The sequence below is a fragment of the Arctopsyche grandis genome, chromosome 4 (genome assembly GCF_051622035.1).
Source record: "Arctopsyche grandis isolate Sample6627 chromosome 4, ASM5162203v2, whole genome shotgun sequence".
NCBI classification, from domain to species: domain Eukaryota; kingdom Metazoa; phylum Arthropoda; class Insecta; order Trichoptera; family Hydropsychidae; genus Arctopsyche; species Arctopsyche grandis.
In genome coordinates this window covers 3,425,539-3,451,182 of record NC_135358.1, presented here as the reverse complement: position 1 = coordinate 3,451,182, position 25,644 = coordinate 3,425,539, and the positions used below count along the sequence as shown (strand labels likewise).

The following is a 25,644-nucleotide window of genomic DNA, read 5'->3' as shown; positions in this document are numbered from 1 at the left end:
CCAAACTCGACCATGTCGTATAGCGATCCGCCACATGTCCAATTTCTTTACTTATTATTTTGTTTATTTTCTTTTCTGTTATATTTTTACCATTGTGGCGCATTAGGAATTAAACCTGTAATGCTACAATGGTCCAAACTTTAAATAAATAAATAAATCTCTGCCCCTTCTCACAATCAGTCGTAACATACTCATTCTCAGCCATAGCCCATACATCAGCCTTTCGTTCAATTCCTACCCTACATAAATTTAATTTTTTTGGAAAAAAAATAAATATGTAGAGAGGGGTTAGCCTTTTCGTGCCCCACCTGTTTTTAAAGTCAAGAGCCGCCCCTGATCTAATTGAACAAAGTGTGTAAGCCGTGGCTATGGACATTTTTTAAATGATTCTAATGGTAAAAAATAAATTTTAGGATGCAGTCTCAGCTATTGGAGGTGTTATTGGGGCGATGAATATACCTGAACGTTGGTTCCCAGGAGCCGTAGATCTCTATCTGAATTCTCACAATATAATGCACGTACTGGTGGTCTCGGCTGTGTACTCGATGCATCAGGTAAAGTATTTATCAATATATGTATATTATGTAGTACTCATAAGAGAATCTTTTTATATCTTGTTGAATCATTTGTAATGTGAATTCTTCACAACAGGCAACTATACGTGACATCAGCTGGATGGCTCGAGTGCAGTGTAGAGACGACAGTGATCCGCAGTCTTTAGCCTCGAACATTGTTCCTGAAACGTTGCAACACCTCTGACACCTGTTCACAGTGTGACCTATTATTTCCACCGATTACCTGTAATTAAATTATAATAATACTCTTTTCGTTTCCATTGTGATGAAGGATATACATACAGTAGCTTCGTTAGTAGTCCCGAGTAAACTCTTAAAAAAAAAAAAATAACACATCACCACCTCCTACGTTGACAATGTGATATTGAATTTACAGCAATTAATTAAAATAAAAAGAAAAAAAATAAAAATCTTATTAAAAATACAAAATATTTGCTCTATTAGTGCCATATATAGTTAGCTTTATTGAATAAATTTAGGTATTGAAAAAATTTAATACTTAAAACATTAAAGCAATATAAAAAGTATGGAATAAAAAAATGGCACCGAATTTGTTCAGTGCCATTTTTAATTTATTAATATAGAAAGTAATGTTTTTTCGATAAACATTTAACAAGTTTTCCAAATAAAAACAAAAAAAAGAATTCATATCCAAATTTATATTTGACGATACGTTTGAATGCAATCGTATGATTTTTATATTGAAAAAAATCATCAATCCGGTATAGATCCATACTGAAATAATTCTTAATAGTATTACACAAGCAATAAATAGCGTTTGATAGTATTCAGAAAAATATTGACAATTATTGTATTTTAAATAAGATAGTGCGAATATACATTTTCAAGTTTGTAACGTTTTTGAACCACAAAAACACTTTTTTGCTTTTCTGTAAATTAACTCCAAATTTTTATCTTACTTATGCGTATGTATTTAAAATTTGAAATAAGAATCTCTATTGTATTGGAAATAGATTTTAAATAGATTCTAATGATTTTAGCAATAATTGCAGTGAATACATTTAGTGTATTATTTTTAAAATAATATAGCACACGAAATATTTTGATTTAAATAAAGGTTGTGGCTATTTGCAGGTACTATATCTGCAAATTATTGGCTATTTGCAGGTACTATATCTGTGCATTATTGGCTATTTGCAGGTACTATATCTGTGCATTATTGGCTATTTGCAGGTACTATATCTGTGACAGGCGCAAAGCCTTCTGCGCATGCGCTTGAACTGTCACTGTCAGCGTGTTTACTGTTAAGATTTTGTGTTAAACCTCTTAAAATTTAGTTCAAACTCGTAAAGTGACGTTGAGTAAAAAATATAATCCAAATTAGTTAATATTATTAATTGTTAGAAAATTATTATCATATACAACGTATAATTCCTACATACAAGTAAAAGCTGCGAAATAGCTAAATGATATAAATCTATTATAACAACGTGCGAAATTTATTTGCGTCATGTATAATGAACGATTGATTAAACAAGTCTAGCATACATTAAATGTAATAAGTTCACGCGCATGCGCAGCAGGCTTTGCGCCTGTCGCAGTTATAGTACCTGCAAATAGCCACAACCTTAAATAAATATAGTTATTGTATGATTTTCAAATAAGTTACCGACAATTTTGTAGTGAAATTATATTATCTAAGAGGCATGTAGACAAAATGACAAAACCTAACATGTAGACAAAATGAATTTGAAGCAAGTGTTTGTGTGAATACATAAAACATTTACACGGTAGTGTCATTTGATATATGTATGTACATATTTCAATTGATATATACTCGGTAGATCAAAAGCAAAATGTTTGACGCACTTGTGCATACGGAAAAGCTTTGAAAAACTATAGATAAGTGTAAGACTTTTATTTCTATGAGTTCCTTTTCTTGTTAGAAAAATTTATTTTTAAATACTAAAAACATTCTTTGTTGCGACAAAAAGTTATCACTTAAAAAGTACAAATCTTTGAAACTGTTCGTTTACCATTAAAACCGATAGGTTGAGAAAAAGTGTTAAGTGTTATCGTTTATCGACAAATGTGCAAACGGTTTGTATGTAAAATATTATTATTTCGAACGTAATTTTAAAACCCAACATTCCTAACGAAAGAAAATGTTTAGGTTTTAATTTTAGATAAACCAAAAAAAAAATTAATAAAAACATATAGACAATCCCGTACTCGCAAACGAAAAAATTGTACGGTCGATTTGATTTCTGTATACGTTGTGAAACTTGTAAATTTTTACTTATATTGTATTATATTACCTTATATATATATATATATATATATATATATATATATATATATATATATATATATATATATATATATATATATATATATATATATATATATATATATATATATATATATATATATATATATATATATATATATAGATATATATATATATATATATACTCGTTCACGTATATATTGTACATTCAAATAATCATTTTTATTTATTGAAAATTGCGAAACTGTGTTGTGTACAATGTTTAACAATTAATATAATATGCTAAATTATTAACTTAAACGTTCGTACGTTCCAAAGACAAACAAAAATTATGAATATATATTAAGATTTTCGTTTGTATTTGAATATGTATTTCAAAAGAAAATATATTGAATTCGAGGACATGCTTTAACCCGTCTCATGGGACAAACTACTATATTTTTTAGTGTTTAATTTACCGTAAACTATTGGCGAGTGTGAAATGGTTAGGCTTCCTAAGACTCGTATACACCAAGCCACCTATTATATCTAAATAAATCAATTAAATTATGTACTCGACAGCTTCCGTTGAAGTTTTGGATGACATTGTGTGTATACGAGTTGTAACAAACGGTGAGTGTGAACAGATATGGCTTCCTGAAGGCAGTGCCGGTTTGAGGGGGGGGGCTAGGTCAGGCGGCGCCCGAGGGCGCCAAAGTTAGGGCGCCGAACGATGCGCCAAATGCGCTTTAAATTTTAAAATTAGAGCGCTAAAAGCGAAAGTTCTTTCTAAGGGTGTTTAGAAAAAATTGCCCGAGGGCGCCATCGGGTGTAAGGCCGGCACCGCCTGAAGGTCCGCATACACTCTATTAATCGGCGCTATATCATTTATGCCGATTTGTATGAGACTTAAATTCGCACCGAAGCGGTGTATGCGAACCTTCGACGTGTAAAAATCGACGTAATTTTATTTTTTTAAATGAAAAAATAAATCAAATTTATAAATTCAAAAATTCACAATGTGTTTAAAAGTATCAAAGAAAGCTTAAAAAAATAGATTCCATCCATTGGGCAGTCAGAATGCGTGAAATTAACGCAAAATATATTGCAATTTACACGCGCAAGCGTGTGTATGTAATATCTCAAACCAATATATTTATTTTCATTAAAAAAATAAATAAATAAATATGATATATTTTTTTTCAGAGCTATCTTGTGATAATAATTATATAATATAGATAACGTGCAAAATATATATGTATATATATATATATATATATATATATATATATATATATATATATATATATATATATATATATATATATATATATATATGAAATATATATATATATATATATATATATATATATATATATATATGAAATATATATATATATATGAAATATATATATATATATATATATATATATATATATATGAACATATTTTATCTAGTCATAGCGATTAAAATGAAATTATTAAAAAAAAAAAATAGACGCGTCCTTCGATTACGTTGAACCAAATCACACTAAAACTTCGTACACGTGTTTAGAAAAACGCCGAGACTGCTGTTGCGAATGTTTCCCGGCGAAATTACACCGTGTACATATTTAGCTTAAGAGTTTTAGAATTGCTGCCGAAACTGTGATTAATATTGCAAGCGAATAAAACCTAATATAATGTTAATAGTAGAGTCAATTGCTACGATATATACAGTGCCGGTTTTAGGGAGGGGCTGGGGCGCCGAACGATGCGCCAAAGACGCTTTAAAATTTAAAATTAGAGCGCCAAAAGTGATTCAAAATTTTAAATTAGAGCGCCAAAGGCGATTGTTCTTTCTAATGGTGTTTAGAAAAAATTTCCCGAGGGCGCCATCGGGTGTAAGGCCGGCACTGGATATATATCCGGCTCGGAAACCGACCATCGTTTTCTAAAACTGTACAACAAACATATTATAAGCAATGAAATAGTCGATCATTCAAAAGACAAACAAAAAAGAAGCTCCGTACACATTTTGAAAGATGCACTCTAGAATAAAAATTTATATTCTTCAAATTAGGTAAAAAAAAAACAAGTTATATAGCACTTCTAGAAAAAATCTTTCCTTTTACAAATATATTTAAATATATAATAGTCGATACGAATGAAAGTATTCAACTTCGAATTACGACACAGTTACAAACTAAGGAAAAAAGTTTAAATGTTTTTTTACATGCCAGAAGTTAGATCTGCATTATTACTTTTTTTATATCATATTGTTCCACATGAAATTTCAATTATTGAATAAAAATAATAATTTTCTAAGTCAAACTTGTGTGTGTGTGTGTGTTTTTTATTATCACTTCCTCGACTTTGCAGGGACGGCGAAAAAACCAACTGAATATGAAATTACACTTTTATTTTTAAAATTTACACCATTTTACAATGTCAGTAACATTAGGTAACAATTAATATTCTCTTAGCATTTAACAATACATACAATATAATGTAGTCGATAAAAAGATAGATATTTTGTGCGATGTCAATTTAAAACAACAAACATTTCAAGTTTACAGACAAAAAGCGACTACTTTTTTTTTTGTTTGAAAATACAAATATTCTATACAAAAAATAAATTACTGTAATTTGGTCTAACGATAAGTTCCTAGTGATCTCGGAACTTGAGACTTTTTTTTTTGACACTTACCTACAAGCAGAAGAAAAAGAGGATCGTAGATTGTAGATCGTAATTTCCACTAACATTTGATTAACTAAAAGTTTTCGCACATAAAAAGTCACAAGCATTATAATAAGACAAAAGTCTTAGTATAATGTAATAAATACTAAGACACGTCAAAGCGGAGTTTACATACATATATACATATATCTTTTGACAAAAATAGTAATTTGAATGCCGGCCAATGCCGATCAGCGTTTTGCCAACAAATCCATATACAAAGTAAACAAGAATATTACCCGCTAAGCCTTTCAAGATAGCATTGAAAAAAACGCATTGAACATAAGTCGTATAATCCGTGTCAATGTTTATAAAGACTGGTTTACACCGGCATTTCTGAATTTCTAACCATAGCAGAATTTCTCGATGAAAATCCCGAACTGCTGAGTATTTTAGATTGTGGCTTGGCATTTAGATTGTAAGCATTACATTTTAACAACAATGAAGAAGATAGAACTAGTTTTCGAAAAATACATTCATTAATAGACTTCTTTTATTTATTTTATACTGTTGCAAGATATATTAGAGAGTCTAAACACACCTTTACAAAACTCGAAATCCTCGGCGGTAGTTATCTAGGGTTTGTTTGGATCAGCTACAATTTTTATACCTGCTTTCTATTGGATTTCTAAATAATTCTAATTGGAAATGTTGGCGAAATTTTCAGCATGGCGGTCTTTCAACAGAAAAGACGTCAGCACTCAAAGTGTTAAGGGCAACAGGGGCAGTGCCTCATACATATAATCAAAAAAAAAGTATACTCTCGGTGATTGAATTCAATTGACTGACTGATAGTCAAGATTCAAGAAATGTTTTATTTATACACGAACAATATGGAGTGAACAGAACCGGTTTGTAATGAAGCTTGGTGCAGTCGCCTACCTGCCAAGGTCCCGTGGTCGCCAGCGTCAGTTTACCTGCTACTCTCATACTAACAAGTGGTCTATTTCAGAGCATCGTAACCTGTGCACCGCGGTAATATGTGTTATCCGAACAGCACTTCGGCCTAATGCGTGCGAGTGAGATCGCGTGTGAGGCAGAAAACCGATGTTAGTTAATGTTTTGTCCGTATGCATATACGGAATAACTAGCGACTGCCGATGAAATACATAAGTATGTACGTAGCTGACAAACTCTACGAGTCGTAAACAATGTGTGCCGCGAATATCCAAAGGTTACGATGCTCTGGTCTATTTGGTCAGTCAGTAGAGGTAAAGAGAAAAGAGCCGTATTGCCGTATTCACAAGGTCGCCTTTAGTTCGCTGTGTAAAGCTCTCTTTGGGGCAGAATACGTGCCCCGGTCGTTTATATTCTCAAAAATAAACGACACCAGTGGCGGCTCGTGAGAATTCAAAGAGGGGGCTGCAACGATTAATCGGGCTGTAGTACTGGTGAACAAATGCAGACAAAAATAGCATGCATATGTACTATACTGGGAGGGCTGCAGCCCTGCAGCTTATATGGACAGCAAAAATAGCATGCATTTGTATGTACTATACTGGGAGGGCTGTAGCCCCGCAGCCTATATAGACGAGCCGCCACTGCACGATACCGTTAACTTTTTTCGACATTTCAAACATATTTTGCAAGGTTTGTTTAATATCCAATCATAATCAAGTCTTTATTTTTATCAATAAATATTTTTATTAATCATATTTTTGCTTTTTTAGAACACACTGATAGATTGTTAAAAAAAAAAGTCATCTTCCTTGCATAAAATGTTACTAAAAATATATTAAGTTCATTTTTTTGGAAAAAAATAAATATATATGGGGGGTAAATATATATATTTAACCTCCTAGTGCCCCACCTGTTTTTAAAATCACGAGCCGCTCCTGGTGTTTTTAATCATTTTAAATTCGACTATTAGTGGTGCGATTGCATAAAGATAATTCAAAAGCCTACAGAAATCCTTAGAAAATTGTGGACGAACAGGTAATTGAATATTGTACATTAAAAAGGTACAGAATCTAATATTTTCGGATTGAAATAAAACGTTAGCCTTGTTGCAAGGGTCCGTCTGATTTGGCATGGAATTTATCCACCTTGCGAAATTTAAACGAAGGAAATTTATTTTTAACAATTTCGAAATTTGTAAGCGTAATAGCCGAAGTAATATTATTTTTCGTAAAAACGGTATAATTTCGCCAAACGAGTGAACAGACCGCTTGCGGATTGTGAGATTTCAATTGCAACTCCTGAAATTTAAAATTAAAACTGCATTAAAAAATAACAATAATATGCGTTTGAGAAATATATATACATATATATTATAACATGTACCAAATGAAACGTGTTTTCAGCAGGTTCCTGGGAATTGTCTTTCTTGCGTGATCTGAATCTGGTATTTGGGGGTGGCGTTTGCTTATTTTGACCGTTGGCCGACTTTCCCACTACAATAACAACCTGAAATTTTAAGTTGGTTTATTCCTACAAGAAGTCATACAATGAGACATAAGAAATTGAAGCAATTCAAACCTTATCTCCATTTAATCTATAATGTCCTGATAGGACTCCCTGAGTAAGACTGTACCGTTGTATCAAACGGTCTAGGCACATAATCGGTTCATCGGGCGTTGTCATCATCAATACAATACCATCTGGAAAGAATCTTAAAACACAAAAAGAAACTATCAATCGATCAAACCATAGTAAAAAAAATCCGATGTGACCAACCCACGACACATACCGGTTACACTGTTCAACACAAAAAATGGTTCAGAGACGAGATATGACTTTTCTTATAGATCTATGCCCAGTAAACACGAATCTGGTAAACACGTCTAGAGCATGGTGAGTCAGCATGCGTACAGTGCACAGAACACAAAATCGTGCTCCACTAGAAGGAGTTTTTAGCTCGCAATTTTACCGATTTAAAATTCAGCACACTTCCAATTAATCCTTTTAAACGAAAACAAAAAATAGTGTGGCCAGAACACTATCCCAATAAACATGTTTCAATAAAAAATACTCAATATAAAATAGTATTAACGGTGGGAAAAAATCCCAAGTGAAAATACGTACTTTTGACTTTTGATTTGAACTGGACGACTACTTAGAGAGATTTGAAAGCTGAAAAGTACTACAAAAGATAAAATACCCGACTATAGATTCCAATATTTATTTTGAACAGAAAATTGACGGATTTTGAGACATCGGCCGAACAACACCAAGGTATAGACAAATCGCGCGATTTAAAAAACCAATATATCTCCGAATCTCGAGCCAATCAACATTTTTTATTACCAGATTCGTGTTCACTGGGCAAAGATCTATAAGAAAAGTCATATCTCGTCTCTGAACCAAAAAAAAAGTCGTCATTTGTCGAACAGTGTTATTAAAGCATTTTCGATACAAATTGGGCGCAAATGTAGAGAAACTTACACAAGACAAAAGTTCTACTTCCGGTTATCGGATTTTGTTCAAATTTTTTTTCATTACTTAAAATTACTATAAATATTATACACATTAAATATCAAGAAAATAAAAATAATCTAAAAGGTCAAAATAAAATAAAGAAATATTGTTTAAAAAAAAAGATACTACTTCCGGTTTACGAATTCTGACCAAAACCTTATATATAATATATTACATTAGTACAATAAAAATTTTCAGCTTGATACGTTCAGGGGTGTGAAAAGAATCGTGGTCACAACATTCTTGACTTTTCTAAGAGGAAAAAATCCCACTTCCGGTTTATTAAATTTAGTGATTTTTTTTTTATCACATTGATACAAGAATTATACTTGAATTTTTTCGTGAAGAGCACACATGTTTAAAGGGGCGAAAAAAATAGTGGAAGAAAAAGCGAACAAGAGCAAACTGCCACTTCCGATTGACAGATGCTTACCAAAATTTATACCTAACTTGGTATTAAGCTTAAACTTCTAGATATGAAATTTCAGTTCAATAAACCAAAAGTTTTCTGAGAAAAACATAAAAAACCTCGATTCTCTAGATTAAAAGTACCACTTCCGGTTGAAGTAAAAATATTAGGGTATAAAATTTATAGTTTCTAATACATCTAAAAAACATTCAGCCGGATTCGGTTAACGGTTTGGTAAATAATTGAATTCAAAAACTTAAAAAAAAAGAGGACACCTATAAGGGGAGGTACCATTTCCGGTCAACTTAAAAATTTGAAAAAAATTAACATCGTATCGATAAGAATTTCAATAACCGATACAAAGTTTCAGTTCGATAGGATTAACGGTGTTCAAAAAATCCCCAAAATACACTAACACACACACATTTTTTCTAGATCACGAAAACGTGACCAGTGATCGATTCCGAGTTCGAATCAGTCAAAATTTCGAGTTCGAATTTTCACATGATCACAAAACTTCATCTATTATAACTACGTACATAGATAACGTAAAACACAAAACGAAACCTTACCTCAAATATCTGAAGTACTTAATGAAATGCCACGGTCGGTAGAATTGGTCTTGAAAACTATTCTCCCCGGGACGCATGTACGTAGTTACACTAATATAGCAACCGTTGATCCTTAATCTAGGTCTTTCTACGTACATCTGACGCCACGTTTTGCATTTGTTGGATTCGAGGGTGCCGCAGTTGATCCCCCACGTCCTAAAACGAATCACGAATCATTACCACAGTTCGAACAAACCTTAGAATACAAAATCGACGACACGTACTTAACGCAAGCGAGCCTCCAAATCTCCGAATCCCGAGCGAGAACGTAAAAGCCTCGGCACACTGATGCAAATCTCTCCAGAGATACCATATCTAACTCGCCAGACACGACCCATCGAAGTATATACATAACTAATTCCTTAGGCAATTCGGATATATGAGTGCTCTAAAATAGAAGAAAAAATGCAATCAATCATTCGTTTCACTTATTTGTCATTTATTATGTATATATATTGATGATGCGTATACTTTTTGATCAAACGCTGGAACACACATGTAACCGTTCTTCAGTACGATCTTTCCGATGTTCGCTAAAACATCTCCCGCTTCGACTTCCTTAGGAGCCTCGACGTCTTTCTTTTTCGTCACATTTGAAGATTCTATTATAAATTAAAGAAAATTTATTACTCTTACAATGAAATTATATGTTATTAATATACAGAATACACATGTCGGTTCAATTTAAAACCAGCCAGTTTGGAATACTATATCCCATGATATTCTAACTTACACACTTGGATGGTAATATCCAGAATTCAAATGCTTTATTTCATTTTATTTTATTTCAATCGAGCATGTACACTTGCCTTTACAGATCACTCCAAAGCAACGAGTGTACTAATACAGATACAATACAATAATACAAGCACTTTTATGCACTGCAAATTCAAACAAACGTCATCCACAGTGACATCTATGGAGAAAATTTTGCAGCATTTTATTATAGAAATTGGCGAGCTTCAAGACGCTGAATAATTTTAGATTGAAAAGGAGATGCCAATTTACAGGAACCGTTTCAATGAAAATCAGAAAAATTGGCAAACTCTGAAAGGAAACGAGTCACAAGGTCTGGCCAACAGCTACTGGTGGGAATCGAACCGTGACCACTCCACTCGAAAGCATAATACGTTAACCACTAGTCCACGCTGGTGGTTACGTATTATTTATTTATTTATTTTATTCTAAACAGACCATTGTGGCATAACAGGAATTCCTAAAGCGCCACAATGGTCAAAAAATATAACACAAAAAAAAACAAAATAACAATTAAACATAAATTAATACATAACGAAAATAATATACTCATCAATTATACATAAAAAAATACATTTGAACATAAACATAAATACATCCATACATAAACATAAAAAATAGCATTTAATAATAACAGATGAAGTAAAAATATCAAATAAAAAATATAGCATAAGGAATGCGTTGCACCTACAGCCAGTTTCAATAAATATGTAAGAAACAACTACAAATACAAAACATCCCTGTAAGGCCCAAATGGAAGAGAGCTAATCAAAATTTCACTCATAAATCACAATCAATCATGAAAACAATGATGAGTGCAGACTACCAGATAAATGGGTTAGAGTAATTTCCGACAATTTACGCTCACTAAGGTGGAAAATATCACATTCAGTTCCGGCAGCAACGATTTCATTAAGAAGTCGAATAGCTCTTGGAATAGGAGCCATTCGAAAAAGAACTTTGCGGGCAGGAGGTACAGCCAGCAAATGATGATGTCTACCACGCACATAGTGATTAGGGACATAAAGTCCCAACTGCTCCAGCAACAACGGGCATGACGTATTACCACTTAAGAGCAGGAGAACGAAACGAATTAATGAGAAGTTTCTCCGAAGTTCAAGGGAATTATACCCAAGCATGCCCAAAAGGAAAGGAGTGGGGTAGAGATATGGGTAATACCCATATTCTTTCCTATATAGGAAACGAAGAAATGCTTTTTGCACTTTCTCAATCATCAGAGAGTAATTTGCTTCATGCGGATTCCACACAATCGCATTATACTCTAGCTTACTTCTCACAAGCGAATTGAAAAGCAAGCGAGAAGACAAAGGATTGGAGAATAATCTTGCATATCTCAAAACAAATCCAAGTCGACGAAATGAAACGTCAGCGACTTTCTTGATATGGTTGTGAAAGGTGAGTTGAGGATCAAAAGTGATACCCAAATCGACCATATATTCCACACGCTTCAACAAGACGGATCTAATGGAATATCCGTGACAATAGAGCGAATGTGCACGTCCATAGCTCATAATTGCACATTTATTTAAATTAAGTTCAAGGCCTAAACTAGAACTGAACTCCAAGACAGCGTTAATATCAGCTTGTAGGAGAGAGGCTTGCCTCTCATCCTTGACAGCAAAAAATAATTTAACGTCGTCAGCAAACAAGAGACACGATGCATTACATAAAACTCTAGGGAGGTTATTAATAAGAATTGTAAATATTATACATGTAGGGATGGAATTTAATGAAATGCTGATGTATGGGCTATGGCTGAGAAAGGGTATGTTACGACTGATTGTGAGAAGGGGATGAAAACGGGTAGAGATGTAACGGTTAGTCACAGTTGGACCTGTGCTCCGCGCGGTTGGTCGCTGAGCCTCCCCACGTATCATCTTAATAACCAACACGACTAAAAACGCACGTGTTTGGTCTTCACCTCAACCGCCACATCCTAACCGTGGTCGTGAACAGCGTCATCTACATATGTATAATATACGTGTAACTGTAATCCAAGGAGGAATCCAAACTTGCTTGTTTGTGCCTCCAGGTCGATCGTTTGACCTGGAGTCACAAACAGTGGTCTAGTCAGCAGCTACTAGTGGGAATCGAACCGTGACCAATCCACTCGAAAGCATAATATCCTAACCACTAACTGGTTTGCTAGTTTTATAATGCTTTATGATGGGAAAAAGCCGAAAGATACATATTATATTATTCATAGATAGGTACGGAATAAGGACCTGGTGTTTTACGTGCCGTGTCGTTCTTGATCATTGTTTTCATTTTAGTATTTTCATATATCCTCAATTCTATATCAGGTACAAGCTGCACAGCTCTCTTATAAAACTTAATCGCTTCATATAATTCACCATTGCGTTCATAATCAGCACCTTTGAGGAATAGAGTCTTCGCCTAAACGAAAATACCGAATAAGAAAACAAAATAAAAATGCAGAAAAAAATATATACATATGTAAATATCTACTTTTTCCTCGTCCGTTTCTATTATCTTAGCTTTTGGATCAGCAGAATCGGCTTTATTGGAAGCATTCGTTTGCTTCACAGTTTTAACGGGAGATTCCAACTCCTTTTGCCACTGTTGACGAAAATTCGACAGAGCTGCCTCGACCGAAGTTTTAACTTGATCCTAAAAACGATTACAAAATGAGCATAATTTGATAACATATACAAATAGTTCAAGACAACCTGTGAATATTTAAACAGAATCAAGCGTCAAAACGGTGAATTTATAACCAATATCAGTTAAAAGATGAAATTTGAAATGCCAGCGGAGCTAAGAAACACTCAGATGGTTCATTAAAGCACCACTAGTTATGTATGAAGTGGCTAATTACTTGAATAGAATGCCAAATATCAGTTATTAATCATAAGTTCATATGTTGTTTTTATTTACGTTTTGTGTATTTTCGCCGAGTGAAACGCTGGCCATCTGCTGTTCGAGGAAATGAGACGACGACGGTTCTTCATCTTCCCCCTCGCTTTCTTCGGATGAGACTCCACCGCGACCTGATCCTGAACGTCCGCTTACTTCACCGGACTAAAAAAAACATCAACATTAAACTGCACACTGTCTATTGATTTGTACAGTCGTTGGTCGGTGAATTGGGGACAAGCGGTTTGCATCTTTTGCTCGCAATACGAACCGTCATAAATAGCTCACTGCATCCCCTTTCGGTTTCATTTTTTTGTATACTCCATCCTATGATCTACTCTATACATGCATATTGATTTGTGCAACAGCAATCATTGAAAGAAAGAAATAAAAAATGTTGAAATGTAAGAGGACAGTTTGCTCTGGAATTTCGACTAGTGAAGACGTGCGTTTTTTTGGAAATTTTCAGTTATTTCTTTAACATCGCGATTATTTTTTTGCTGCAATCATACTGTATTTTCAAGTAAGTTGAACTTTTATTACTTAAAAAAATACTTATTTTACTTATTTAAATAGCCTCCCAAACATTTTGTTTCTTTTATTTTAGATGGGTGGAAAAAAAGATCTACCTAGCGAAAAAAAAGCTGCTATTGTTGCATTATTAAAAGCCCAGAAGCACACCATCCGCGAAATCGCAACAATGGAGGGGGTGGGGAAAACTTCTGTGGGGAGAATAAATCTCCGAATTCAAAGTGGCGTCGATCCGATGACTGATATGCGCGGTCATTGTGGCAGCAGACGAAAATTTGGCTCACGTGTGGATCGAAAGATCGTCATACTGGTAACCAGGGATCGCTTTGCCACAAATAAAATGATTCGAGACAAATTAAAAGGCGATCAAATTGATATATCGGCCAGAACAATTCGACGACGCCTCAACGAAGTCGGGCTTAGCGCAAGGCGACCGGCGAAAAAGCCAATGTTGACCAAACAAATGATAAAATCACGTCTTAAGTGGGCTAAACAACATCGGCACTTTACTTTGGAAGAATGGAAAACGCTAATTTAATTATAAATAAGATTATTGTGAAATTATTGTATATTAGAAAAATAGTTAATATGTATGCAAATTTCAAGGTACACTTTTCGGATGAATCTTCTATTCGTATGACAAAGAAAGACCGTCAATACATTCGAAAAAGGGTCGGAGAGAGGTATAAAGAAGGATGCACTATAAAAACTACGAAACAACCCCCATCAATCATGGTGTGGGCTTCAATTAGCGTCGAAGGTCTGGGTCCCCTCTATTGTGTGAACGGTTCCATGAACAAAGAGCAGTACCTAAAGGTCTTAAAAGATACTTATTTACCCTCAATTCAAACTAAAATAAATAATGGCGATAGTTGGCACTTCATGCAAAATAATACTCCTTGCCACACAGCTAAATTAATTAAAAAAATTATGTCCGATCACCAAATTCCACTTTTTCCCTGGCCTGGTAATTCTCCCGACTTAAATCCAATAGAAAACGTTCGACAAATTCTAAAATCTAAATTAAATAAACTTCCATGTTCTAATTTAACCACCCTAAAAGAAAATATCCTGTCAGTGTGGCTGGGAGACTCTGATATTAAAAATACCATCACAGCTTGCATTGAGAGCATGCCTCAAAGAGTATCTCTTTGCCTTAAAAATGACGGTGGCATCACTAAATATTAATTTATGTATTATTTTTTTGTATATTTATATTTTCAATAAACTATGTAACAACAAAAATACCTATTTGTTTTAAATTCGTTACCGTACTTCTGATAATACACCATTAAATATAGAATACGTGAAATTTGCGCGTTGTCCCCAATTCACTGACCAGGGACTGTAAATGCAATTCTACGATCGATAAATCAACGAAATAATTCACGTATTAATTTTTGATGTCAATAATTCATGAACTTTTCGAGTCAGCCTTTTTAAAATCGAATTTTCAAAAGTTAACATTCAAATATAGGCAGAAATATCACATCTGATCGCTTTTAAATTATGCAGAGATACAATCAAAAGCGTAATTATGTAACCGATGCAACGATAAAATTTAACGAATACAATCACAATTACGATACACACGACTACAAGTCGATTGTGCAATATTTCAAGGTCGTATCAAAATGTTTCTAATTATAACTGACGTTTGAACGAATTTGGCATTTCGCATGTTTTCACACAGCTAAACTAAGTTTTTCGTGAAAACAGACAGTGGCAATTAATATTTGTATACACATGTTTAAATAGAATTTGTCCAACACATGCATTCGTTTCAATAACAGGTGTCAATATGGTGATTTTGATATTTTGAAAGGAGTGTAATACAAAATTGAGAAATCGTACAGATTTAAGTTTTCTAGGCTCTGTAGATAGTATTGAAATAATATGTCTTCGTGTATCGAAGAGTAAATCATACTTACGTTGCTCATGACAGCTGAAGAACATACCGCGCGCTGCGATGACACTCCATCGACTGACACTCACTACTGCCAACTCACACCTCACGGCACACTCACATTGTTGCCAGTCTGAAGAATTGGATAAATATAATGATTTAATAAAGCCATTCGTATTAAAACAATGGAAAGTAGCAAACAGGAACACCATCAAGGACATAAAAAGTGTTCAGTAATGTCCCTGGATTATTTTTTAAATTAAAATCTATGTGGCTTATTATTATGCTTCGGCGCAACTATGCGCACCATTGGGTAATTGGACTATTCGTCACATTGGGGTGGTCACAACGACAATTTTTGTCATGAAAATCGCGAATACACAATATTTGGCACTCAAGTTCTCGTTACTATGATAGTTATCGTTAGTATGATGGACTTTTCGGCTGCCAGATGTTCCGTTATAGAGATTTTAGTGACTTTGTGACGAGTAATTTGTAACCAGTAATCACCGAACCGCACCATTGTTCATTTTTATTATATACCTCCTTTTAGCTTCATTTACGATTACGATTCAGTAAAAAATTTGCCTCTTATCCGATCGTTTTCATACTTTGCCATATTGCTCATTTTGGTCATCAATATAAGTAAATGTATTCTCCGCCATTACGATGGAGAAAAAATAGCGTTTTAGACGCGTTTGAAATTTGAATTTCTGAAAAGTGCCTGACGTTTATCCAGTTTTTAGTTTTAAAGGTAGATGGCGGTAGTAAAATAAAATTATTATGGTATTATCCTGATTTCGGGAGCTCAAGGTTATCATTTGACTCTGGGTGACAAGATCATACTTCTGGAAGTTCTCACGGACATGGAGGTCAAGTCAATGTGCAGCTGTGCTTCAAGGTTGCTCGGTGTAAGATCGAGCGATGAAATCATCCTTCTGGAAGCTCCTACGGGCTCGCAATGGTAATTACAAAGTGAGTCGAATCGGGTCGTTGCCTTTGAGTAGCGAAGGTAATTCTAAGCGAGGCTAGCTCTCCTTGTTAGTACAGGAGCGCGATGATGATGCACGACTTGTGTATTATTTTGATTTGATTTTGATTAGGGATAGCACAAGTGCTATATTCCTACAAAAGTTTGTGACAAGAGTGATTCGCCAACTCTCAATGTACATCGAGTACTCGAGTTTGGGTCGCCATCCTGCGAGTTTCAACCATGTTGGTGGCTACACTTTACTTGTTTCCCGACCGTCATTAGCAAGACTGGAGTTGGGAAGGTGTTTTTGGCATAAAAAATGGTTTACTATTGCCAACCAATCCTTTTTGCTCTCTTGCTTTGTACAGTAATGATATTTTAAGAGCACCAAGCCAACGCCCCAGTCTATTCATTAGTCACAAAACAGCGTGCATTAAACCAGTCACTTAATTTCTTCCCTCTCCATACGTGATGTATTGAATGAACCAGAAAAGCTGAAGTTGAAAATGGAGGAAATTTAAGGTGATGATTTACATAATTTCACAATAAATGCGTCCATCTGTGACGTATGTACGTAATTAAAAATTAGTTTAATCGCCGAATTGATTGATGAAATTACGACTTACAGGAAAAAATCCAATTTAAATTTAACAGGAAAGTTGGGTTTCTTCGGTTTGAAAGAACTTCCTCGAACCAGTCTAATGCCAAAATTGAGGGCAACGCACATAAATACAAGATTTCAATGTTGTAACATTTATTTATATGTATTTACAATCACAAAACTTGGACAGAGTAAGAGACCAGTCTAGGTCACAATATAAAGCAGCAATGAATAGTCTAATAAACTGTATTAACTATGCATTCATCTTGTAAATTCTAACTACATTTGTATAGAAACTGTAATACTAATGATTCTTGGTCATTAATTTTAAAATGCGCTATGAACCTACAGATTACTATCAAATAGAATTCAATGCAGTCTCCGTAGTAATATCAAAAAATGAGGTATCAATATGCATCCCATGTATGGATGTATACGCCAAGTATTATTTCACCTGTAAAATCGAAATTTTCGTTTTCTTTATAAAAATATGCATTTTCTTAAAAAATTTTCATATTGCTAACTGTTATTGAAACTATTATCTTAAATGTGCTACTTAAAATGAACACTTACATGGCTATAGTAATTCAGTAATAATTTATTATATTTGGCAGCATATTTTCCAAGTGGTTCGACTCGTGAACTATATTATTTAATTTGACTTGTTTATAAAATTTGTAAGATAAGCCTAGAAGTTTCCATGTATGTATTTTCATATTTAATTATTATATTATGTACATTCATATTAAGTTAAATATTTCAAAATGTCCAGAATTTCTTGAAAATTAATGTTAAAAGTAAGAAACGGAATATTGGGATTAAAAATAGGACCAAAGGAGTATAAAACTAATGAGGATCGTAAAAAATAAAAAAAAATACTTGATGGTAATTTTGAGTTTATTGAATAACGGTCATTTTTGAAAAACTTCGTTAAGGACTAAACATTATTGCAATAAAAATAAAATGGAATTAATCATGAAACAAATAATAATAATTTTGGTACTGAAAAGTCAAGGAAAATTTAAACTTGCCGAAACTATTACAAAACCAAAAAACGGAGTTCACAAAAAAAAAAAAAAAACAATGAATTTGTTTAAATAAATAAATCTCATTACCCATTTTCATTTTTCAGTTTTTTTATCCCAGGTATAAAAAATAATTTATTTAGTCTTCTGATTATCAAAAGGGGATGAATTATATTATAAAATGGAAATGTCATGACTAAAATAAGTGATATAAATTCAAGCAAATTATACTCTTGGACGTATATTTGTCATATGAGAATTGATCATATCGATATACACATAAAAACGAAATTAATACTGTGTTTTATCAAATATAAAACTTCAACCAAGTTCTTCCTAAAATTCCCCAAATCACAGTACTCCCCCTTTTCGATTCGAGCTATTGAAAATTACCATTGATTCGCACAATGCACATTTTCAAAATATAAAAACGACCAAGTATTAAGTTACTAATATCAATATTGCTATATTCCAATATATTGCATTTATTTAATTTTATATTGGTTAATAAAAAAAATTGTAACAGGAAAAATCGAAATGTAGTATAAAAATATTAATGATAAACATGTATATAAATAAAAATAATATTTAAAATAAATTTAAGGAAAATATTAATGAGAAACTAGTAGTTAAGTATTTAAAACGTGATGATGAGTTTATGTTTTTATTAATCTTCATCCTCTCCACTCTCAGATTCTGTAAATAAATAGGCGAAATTGTTAATAATCGTTATTACAATGGAAAAATTTATATTCATCATCATATATTCATTACCTTCTTCAGCACTTTGAAGCCACTCGACGAATTTTTTCATTTGCTCAACGAACATCATCTTTCCTTTAGCAGAGTGTGCTTCATTATACCATTTGAGAATGACCTCTTCGGAAATCACATCAGCTAAAGGTTAAAAAAAAATTGATCATTATATAAACAAAATAAAAAAACATTACCAAACGACAAAAATAAGAATTATTGACTCACTCTTGTATAGCAGTAAGACTATTTTTTGAAAAGCCTTCATGAAATTCATATTTTCATAACAGAATTCTTGAACTTTGAGAAGCAATTGCAACTCCGCACGGGGAGTACTAGTAAACGCAGCAAGCAGCGGAGTGACAGCTTTTAAATATTTAACGGCTTGTTCGGCCACAAGTTCTTCCTTCTTATTCCACTCTGTGCGAGACATCACCGTCGTCCATATCTTCATTCATGTAACAAACAAAACAACACAATTGAGAATTTAATAAATAAATAAAAACAAACTACTCATTAAATACAGTTTATACAATCAGACTGCCATTTCATCTTAGAATATACACCAAAATTGTGATGATGTCTATTGAACCATAAAAAACTTACGGTAAAATAAACGCAACACATTAATGTACACCTCAGTCTCGTCATCTGGTTTCATCATGAAAATTAGTAATAAAAAAGAACATCTAAATAAATATTAAAAAAAAGTTAACTTACAACAGCAACAACTTCATGTTCCGGAACGTTTGTTCTTTTAGCCAAATCTCGAAGATCACTAATAGTTTCTTTGTGTGGTTTATTGTCAGCTAAATTATCTACTAATGCCTGAAATCAAAACGAATATTGAAATTCACGTAAATATTCATACATATTTTATGAAAGCTAAAAATATAGTGTGCAAAACTTTAGGAACCGTATAGTTATCAACAACAACTGCTACAGTAGGATTATTTCGCCATTTACTATTGCACATTCCAACACTGAAGTAACAACCAATGTATTACGCCAGCTCTAATGTAGTGCACATGATATATACGAATAATTAAATATACGCCTGTAAATATAATACCTGTGTGAGATCTCTACGAGCCTCCTGACTAGCCTGTGCCTTGTGTAGCTTCACTACTTCAGCCAATTCTTTTTCAGAGAAAAAATTTGTGAAATACTCATCAGTGCGTTTATTACTCGGGAAGAATTCCATCAACCTTGAAAAGAGAAGGGCTAATGAAAAAAAATATTATGTCTCAGGAAACAATATTGTAGCGTTCCATGATGTCATTTATTTCACTTATTATATAAATGCCAGTAAAGGAAGCCGAATTTATTTTACCCTCGAAAATGAATCATCAGATTACGAAATCCAATCACAAATATATTTTCAAGGGATCCGAAATAATACACTGTGGATAAATCAAAACGATAAAATTTCAACGCGGACTATTCATCTAAATAAAAAATAAAAATAGCGTAACAAATACCAACCTTCCTTCAATTTGTCCTTTTTTAAGAGCCGTCATTAAACTTGGCATTCCTTTCTCTTGCTTGTAAGTGATAAATACTTCAATAAGGAAATCCAATGCCATGTTGTCTTTGATGAGATGGTCGTTTATCAGAACCAACAAAACAGAGGGTGGTACTGAGCCATTACCTGCGCGACGAAAATACGATTAGCCGGACTAGATCAGATTAAACATGTCGTAAAAACAACAAATAACTAACCGATCCAGAGAGCAGTCATTCGAGCCAATTTGATCCTCTGTTGGGTGTCGAACCCTTTGAGAAAAACCAGAACTTTTTTCATCTCATCTTCAAACATTTTCTCTAAATACTTGTAACGTCTCATCATTTTGACAAAGACCTACAAAATAAAAGACCACTATAATTCTCGAAAAATTCAACACAAATTATATACATATATGCAAATATTTGATAACAAAGCATGTCTGGAACAATAGGAGTTGCATTTTCTATCAAAAAAAATCAACAGGATTTGTTTCACGAATTATCTAGCACTTTTCGACGCTGATTTCACTATTAAAACAATAAAACCAGTTCTAATTAAGCGCAAATTATATAAATAACGATCCAAACAAGGCATACCTGTTCAAAATTGTGCATTGCCTCCATATCTGCTGTAGAGCAGAATATGCAGGTATCTGTATGTGGTTTTTCTCCATCTTGAGCTATAGATCCACCCGGAACTATACAAAAAAAAAATGTAATTAGAAACAAAATAAAAGCAACGAAAAACATAAAACGACTAACAAAAAATTCAGAGTAAATAAACGAGTTTGTCAGCAAAGAGATCAGAACTCTAGCCAAGTTTTCATCATTATAAAAAAAACCCAGCGATTCACAACAATAAAGAGTTGAACGTACCCAAGATTCCTCCAGCTATGAGAATGTCAAAAAGTGCTTCCCCATATCGCCGGTAATCCTGCTTGGATCCGAACGCGTCTAGAAACTTGAAGATAGCCTCCGGATCGTGCCCCGCCTTATCAAGTCCAGCGATAACCAAGTCGCGGAATCCAGTTGGATCGTATTTCTCCTTTTCATCTATACACAAAATAATCATTACACATGTGTGCATACATATATAACTATTACACTATTTCTTCTTCAATAAATACCTTACCTCTTTTTCTGGTCTTGATGCGTTGACCTTGTAGTATTGGTTTTTCTGTTTTCTGACTCATACAATATATCACTGCAATGATAAAAGACGGTTTTGTTAACTTCTATGAAATAATAAGATATTGCCACTCATATGAAGTCATATTACGACTGAGAAATCCAAATTTTTTTTGAACGGTGCAATCTAATTATTTTTTTTTATATATATATTAATTATAAATGTGATCGCTTCACATTGTTTGAAACAGATAGCACGGTTCTGAATAGGCTGATTGACGGAGTTAATGCGAACCACACTCATACATGTGTACATACGATGAATCATTAGTTTCCACTTAAAATCAACAGGCCATTGTGCTTTGAAAACAAAGACACTTTTTTTACACACATGGCATTTTTATATTAATTTTAGTGAGCAATATCATTTTTTTATTTATTTTATATAATAAAACACAGGCCTTCAAATTTTGTACACCACTTATTATAGTAGCCTATCAATGCATTTTTCTATATAAAAATTTAAAAAATAAACTATATAAAAAAAAATTTATGCAAAAAGGATATAATTCACAAAAGTAATATTTTGTGACTTTTATCCACATATATATCATCACCATCCACTGTTCGATGAAAGGCTCTCCAGAACTCGTTTCATTCATCTCAGCCCACACATTTTCCTAATTTCGTCTACCCATTTTCTCTGCAGTCTTCCTTTTACCATTTTGCATTCTCTCTGGTACTATTCTAGTACTTTCACACATTTTATCCATTATTCTAACCACGTGGCCTACCCATTGCCATTTCAATCTTTTCACTCTATCCTCTACCATTGTCATACTTCTCACCCACATATTCCGTTTCCTTTATTTCCTCGTTATCTACATATATATACAATCGAAAATGTCTAACAGTATCATTGTCGCTCATCACTATTTTCATAATTGGATGTTGATGTATGAGGGAATTTTAATAGCAGTCAGGGTTAAATATTAAAATAATAATTAGTTAATTAAATTACTGCACGGGCCATTTCCTGGTTGTGTAATTTCCCGTTTTGGTGATCAGAATCGGCCGCCCAGATTAACCGATTAAACGCTGTGGACTTTTTCTTTGAAGTTTTTTGAGGTCTTAGGTTTATTGCCAACAAGCCCACGTCCACCGACGCCTTGAGCGCCGTATCAACGAAATTCAGCCACATTTATGTACAACGGCCATGAAAAAATTTCAAATAAAAGAGTGCATATGAGCCAGCAATGCTGTGATGCTATTTACCTGATATGCTATCCCATACATAACCCTATACTGTATACTTTATAAATCAATAACAAAAAAAGCACGTGTTTTTCATTATAAACACGTGTTTTCTATCAAAGTTACTTCTTGCGTGAATTTTGAGACAACTATAAATATTAGTGCCGACTGTTGATGTAAGACAATCCCAACTATTATTATCACATATTTTGTGACTACTTCTAATCAGGCCCACCGAGAGGAATTTCAAATATTTTAGATATACATATTTAAATATGCATGTTTGTTATTATTTTTTTGAATAATTAAATAAGGGAATGATTTTATGGGTACGATTTCTGACATGGGGCCCCTCGATATGTCCGGCCCCTGGAACTTTACCTCCCCCTCTCATCAGTCTCATGTTTCTAATCTTGTATAAATCCAATTGATGGTATGTGGGGGCGTAAGGGAATGTTGTATATGACCATGTTGAATAGGACGGTTGGGAAGGAAGTAAAGCAGCGGCAAACCAACATGGCCGATTTGTTCCCAGCCCATAGGATGGTGATAATTTTGTAGGGCCGCTACATTAGCAGTGAGCGGGGGGGGGGGGGGGGGCAGCACCGTTGAGGGCACCAAAGGCACCCCGTTATTCTTTAACCTTAAAATCCGAATGGGCAATGACCTCAGCATGGTCAACGACTGGGTAATAGTCGGGGGCGTGTAACAGTTGGCAGGCGTGTCGCAACTTGGGATCGGCGCGAGTTGGCAACACTGCAGGCCTGCAGACGACAGGAACCACGTGGGGTGGTGGACGTCGTTGGAGCAGTCGCTGTTTGAGCGCGAGTTTCCAAATTTTAAAATGAAAATCAGCGACGCAATTGATGTATTCTGCAAGCGATGACGCGTGTGGGGGTGGGAAGGGGGGGGGCGTTTATCTATCGAGCGTGTGCCGGCCACGTGACTAACGTCTTTCCGGACGCACGTGTTCCGAGGCACGTAGTTACGTAAACCGGAACGCGACGTCATTCAAACGCTTCTGAGCTGAACGCAATGTGGGGGGTGGGGTTGGGTGGCTCTAAGGGGGAAGCCGATGCTTCGAGCTAGGGCAAGGGGGGGCGGGGCGAAGTGGGTCAACGGCAGGTCGCGACCGCTGGGCAGAAGACGCGGCGGGAGATCGCGAGTGGAGTGGAGGCGGAAGTGCGGGGTGGAGTGGGGTGGGGCGGGGTGGGGCGTCGCCATGCGGCCGACTTGGGGACGCTCGATGCCGCGTGGCCGTGAGAGTGCGAGTGCAAGAGCGAGAGCGCGACGAGTGTGGCAGCGAAGGCGAAAGAGACATACAAATGGGTGGTTGAGTGGTGGGTAGATAGACATAGAAAGGTAGACTGACCGAATCGACTGGGCGTCGAGCGGCTGAGACGGCTGGCGGCTGTCGAATGCGCGATGGACGTCCGACGCTCCCGAAACTGCGGTGGCGACTGCGGTGCGGCTGCGGCTCCGAACCAACCCACTTCCGCCACTTTAGCCAACCTTCGCACTCTCAGCGGTGCCAGCCTAGCGTTCGCGTCTCAATTTATTTTCGCGTTCGGTTCGATTCACATTTGATGAAAATACGTTGCAATTGTCGAATGTGGGTAGATTTTCGAAAGTATTACAAGTATGTAAGATGAATTGGAATGGACGAGTATTAGAATTATTTTAAATCTTTGTCTTTTGTTTATAAGTTAGATCATAAGCATAGAAGTAGAATGCATAGAATGGTCATTGTTAACAAAAGTATCGTCTAATGGTGCTTACGGACTAAACCAACGACGATTTTGGGCCAACTTTTTAACCAGCAGTAGCGTACAAAATATCGAAATAAAAATTAAATTTAAAAATTGAAATTAAATATCAAAATCAAACTAAAGAGCGAGATTGAGCTAAAATTAGAACATCGTTGATGTTTTGAATTACAACAATGTTTTGAATTACGACGATACCGCATTTAAAACCAGAGAAATATTATAATTTCTCTGCATACGAGCGAAAAAAAATATTGTTAAAGTCGTCACGAGATGTTACTGTATTTCCACGTGGACGATCGATAAAAAAAAAACAATTCATAAAAAAACGCGGTGTCGGATGTCGGTGATTTGTCAAAGGGTTTTTTTTCTTTCGTCGAAATAAAATTAATAATCACACATTATCCGATAAATTTTACCTCTGAAATGATTTAATTACTTGATTTATTTCGACGAGAGAAACAATTGAAGAATAAAAAAATCCGTTTGATGTGACCGACAACACCCCGGGTTAGCAAAAATCGTTGGATCACCCATACTAAAACATAATATATTCTCAGTAACTGCGCATTACGGGGAAGTAAAA

The 25,644-nt window shown here is 34.5% G+C and overlaps 4 protein-coding genes across 5 annotated transcripts in view; 2 read left to right on the top strand and 2 right to left on the bottom strand.

Annotated features, from left to right (window-relative positions):
* The window catches only part of LOC143910447 (progestin and adipoQ receptor family member 4), a 100,530-nt gene extending 99,332 nt beyond the window's left edge, over positions 1–1,198 (top strand). For both annotated transcript variants that reach the window (XM_077428933.1, XM_077428932.1), the window contains exons 6-7: positions 414–554; positions 652–1,198. In XM_077428933.1, coding sequence (XP_077285059.1) covers positions 414–554; positions 652–759 — 249 coding nt within the window. In that variant the 3' untranslated portion in view covers positions 760–1,198. The remainder of the gene's footprint in view (positions 1–413; positions 555–651) is intronic.
* LOC143910439 (uncharacterized) overlaps positions 1–25,644 on the top strand; it is a 337,502-nt gene that overhangs the window by 284,336 nt on the left and 27,522 nt on the right. The gene's annotated exons all lie outside the window — the stretch shown is intronic.
* LOC143910445 (F-box only protein 9) lies at positions 5,186–16,171 on the bottom strand. The gene is made up of 10 exons (XM_077428930.1): positions 16,078–16,171; positions 13,637–13,780; positions 13,208–13,369; positions 12,964–13,135; positions 10,433–10,563; positions 10,186–10,349; positions 9,923–10,117; positions 8,003–8,135; positions 7,808–7,930; positions 5,186–7,722 (listed from the first exon to the last, which is right to left on the bottom strand). The coding sequence occupies exons 1-10, from the start codon at positions 16,084–16,086 to the stop codon at positions 7,522–7,524; spliced, it is 1,434 nt and encodes a 477-aa protein (XP_077285056.1). The 5' UTR covers positions 16,087–16,171; the 3' UTR covers positions 5,186–7,521.
* Positions 18,507–24,768, bottom strand: kra (basic leucine zipper and W2 domain-containing protein kra). The gene is made up of 11 exons (XM_077428931.1): positions 24,665–24,768; positions 22,043–22,114; positions 21,787–21,963; positions 21,508–21,608; positions 21,127–21,265; positions 20,890–21,055; positions 20,477–20,612; positions 20,125–20,232; positions 19,633–19,852; positions 19,426–19,548; positions 18,507–19,347 (listed from the first exon to the last, which is right to left on the bottom strand). Exons 2-11 carry the CDS (start codon positions 22,101–22,103, stop codon positions 19,319–19,321), a joined length of 1,260 nt encoding a protein of 419 aa, XP_077285057.1. The 5' UTR covers positions 22,104–22,114; positions 24,665–24,768; the 3' UTR covers positions 18,507–19,318.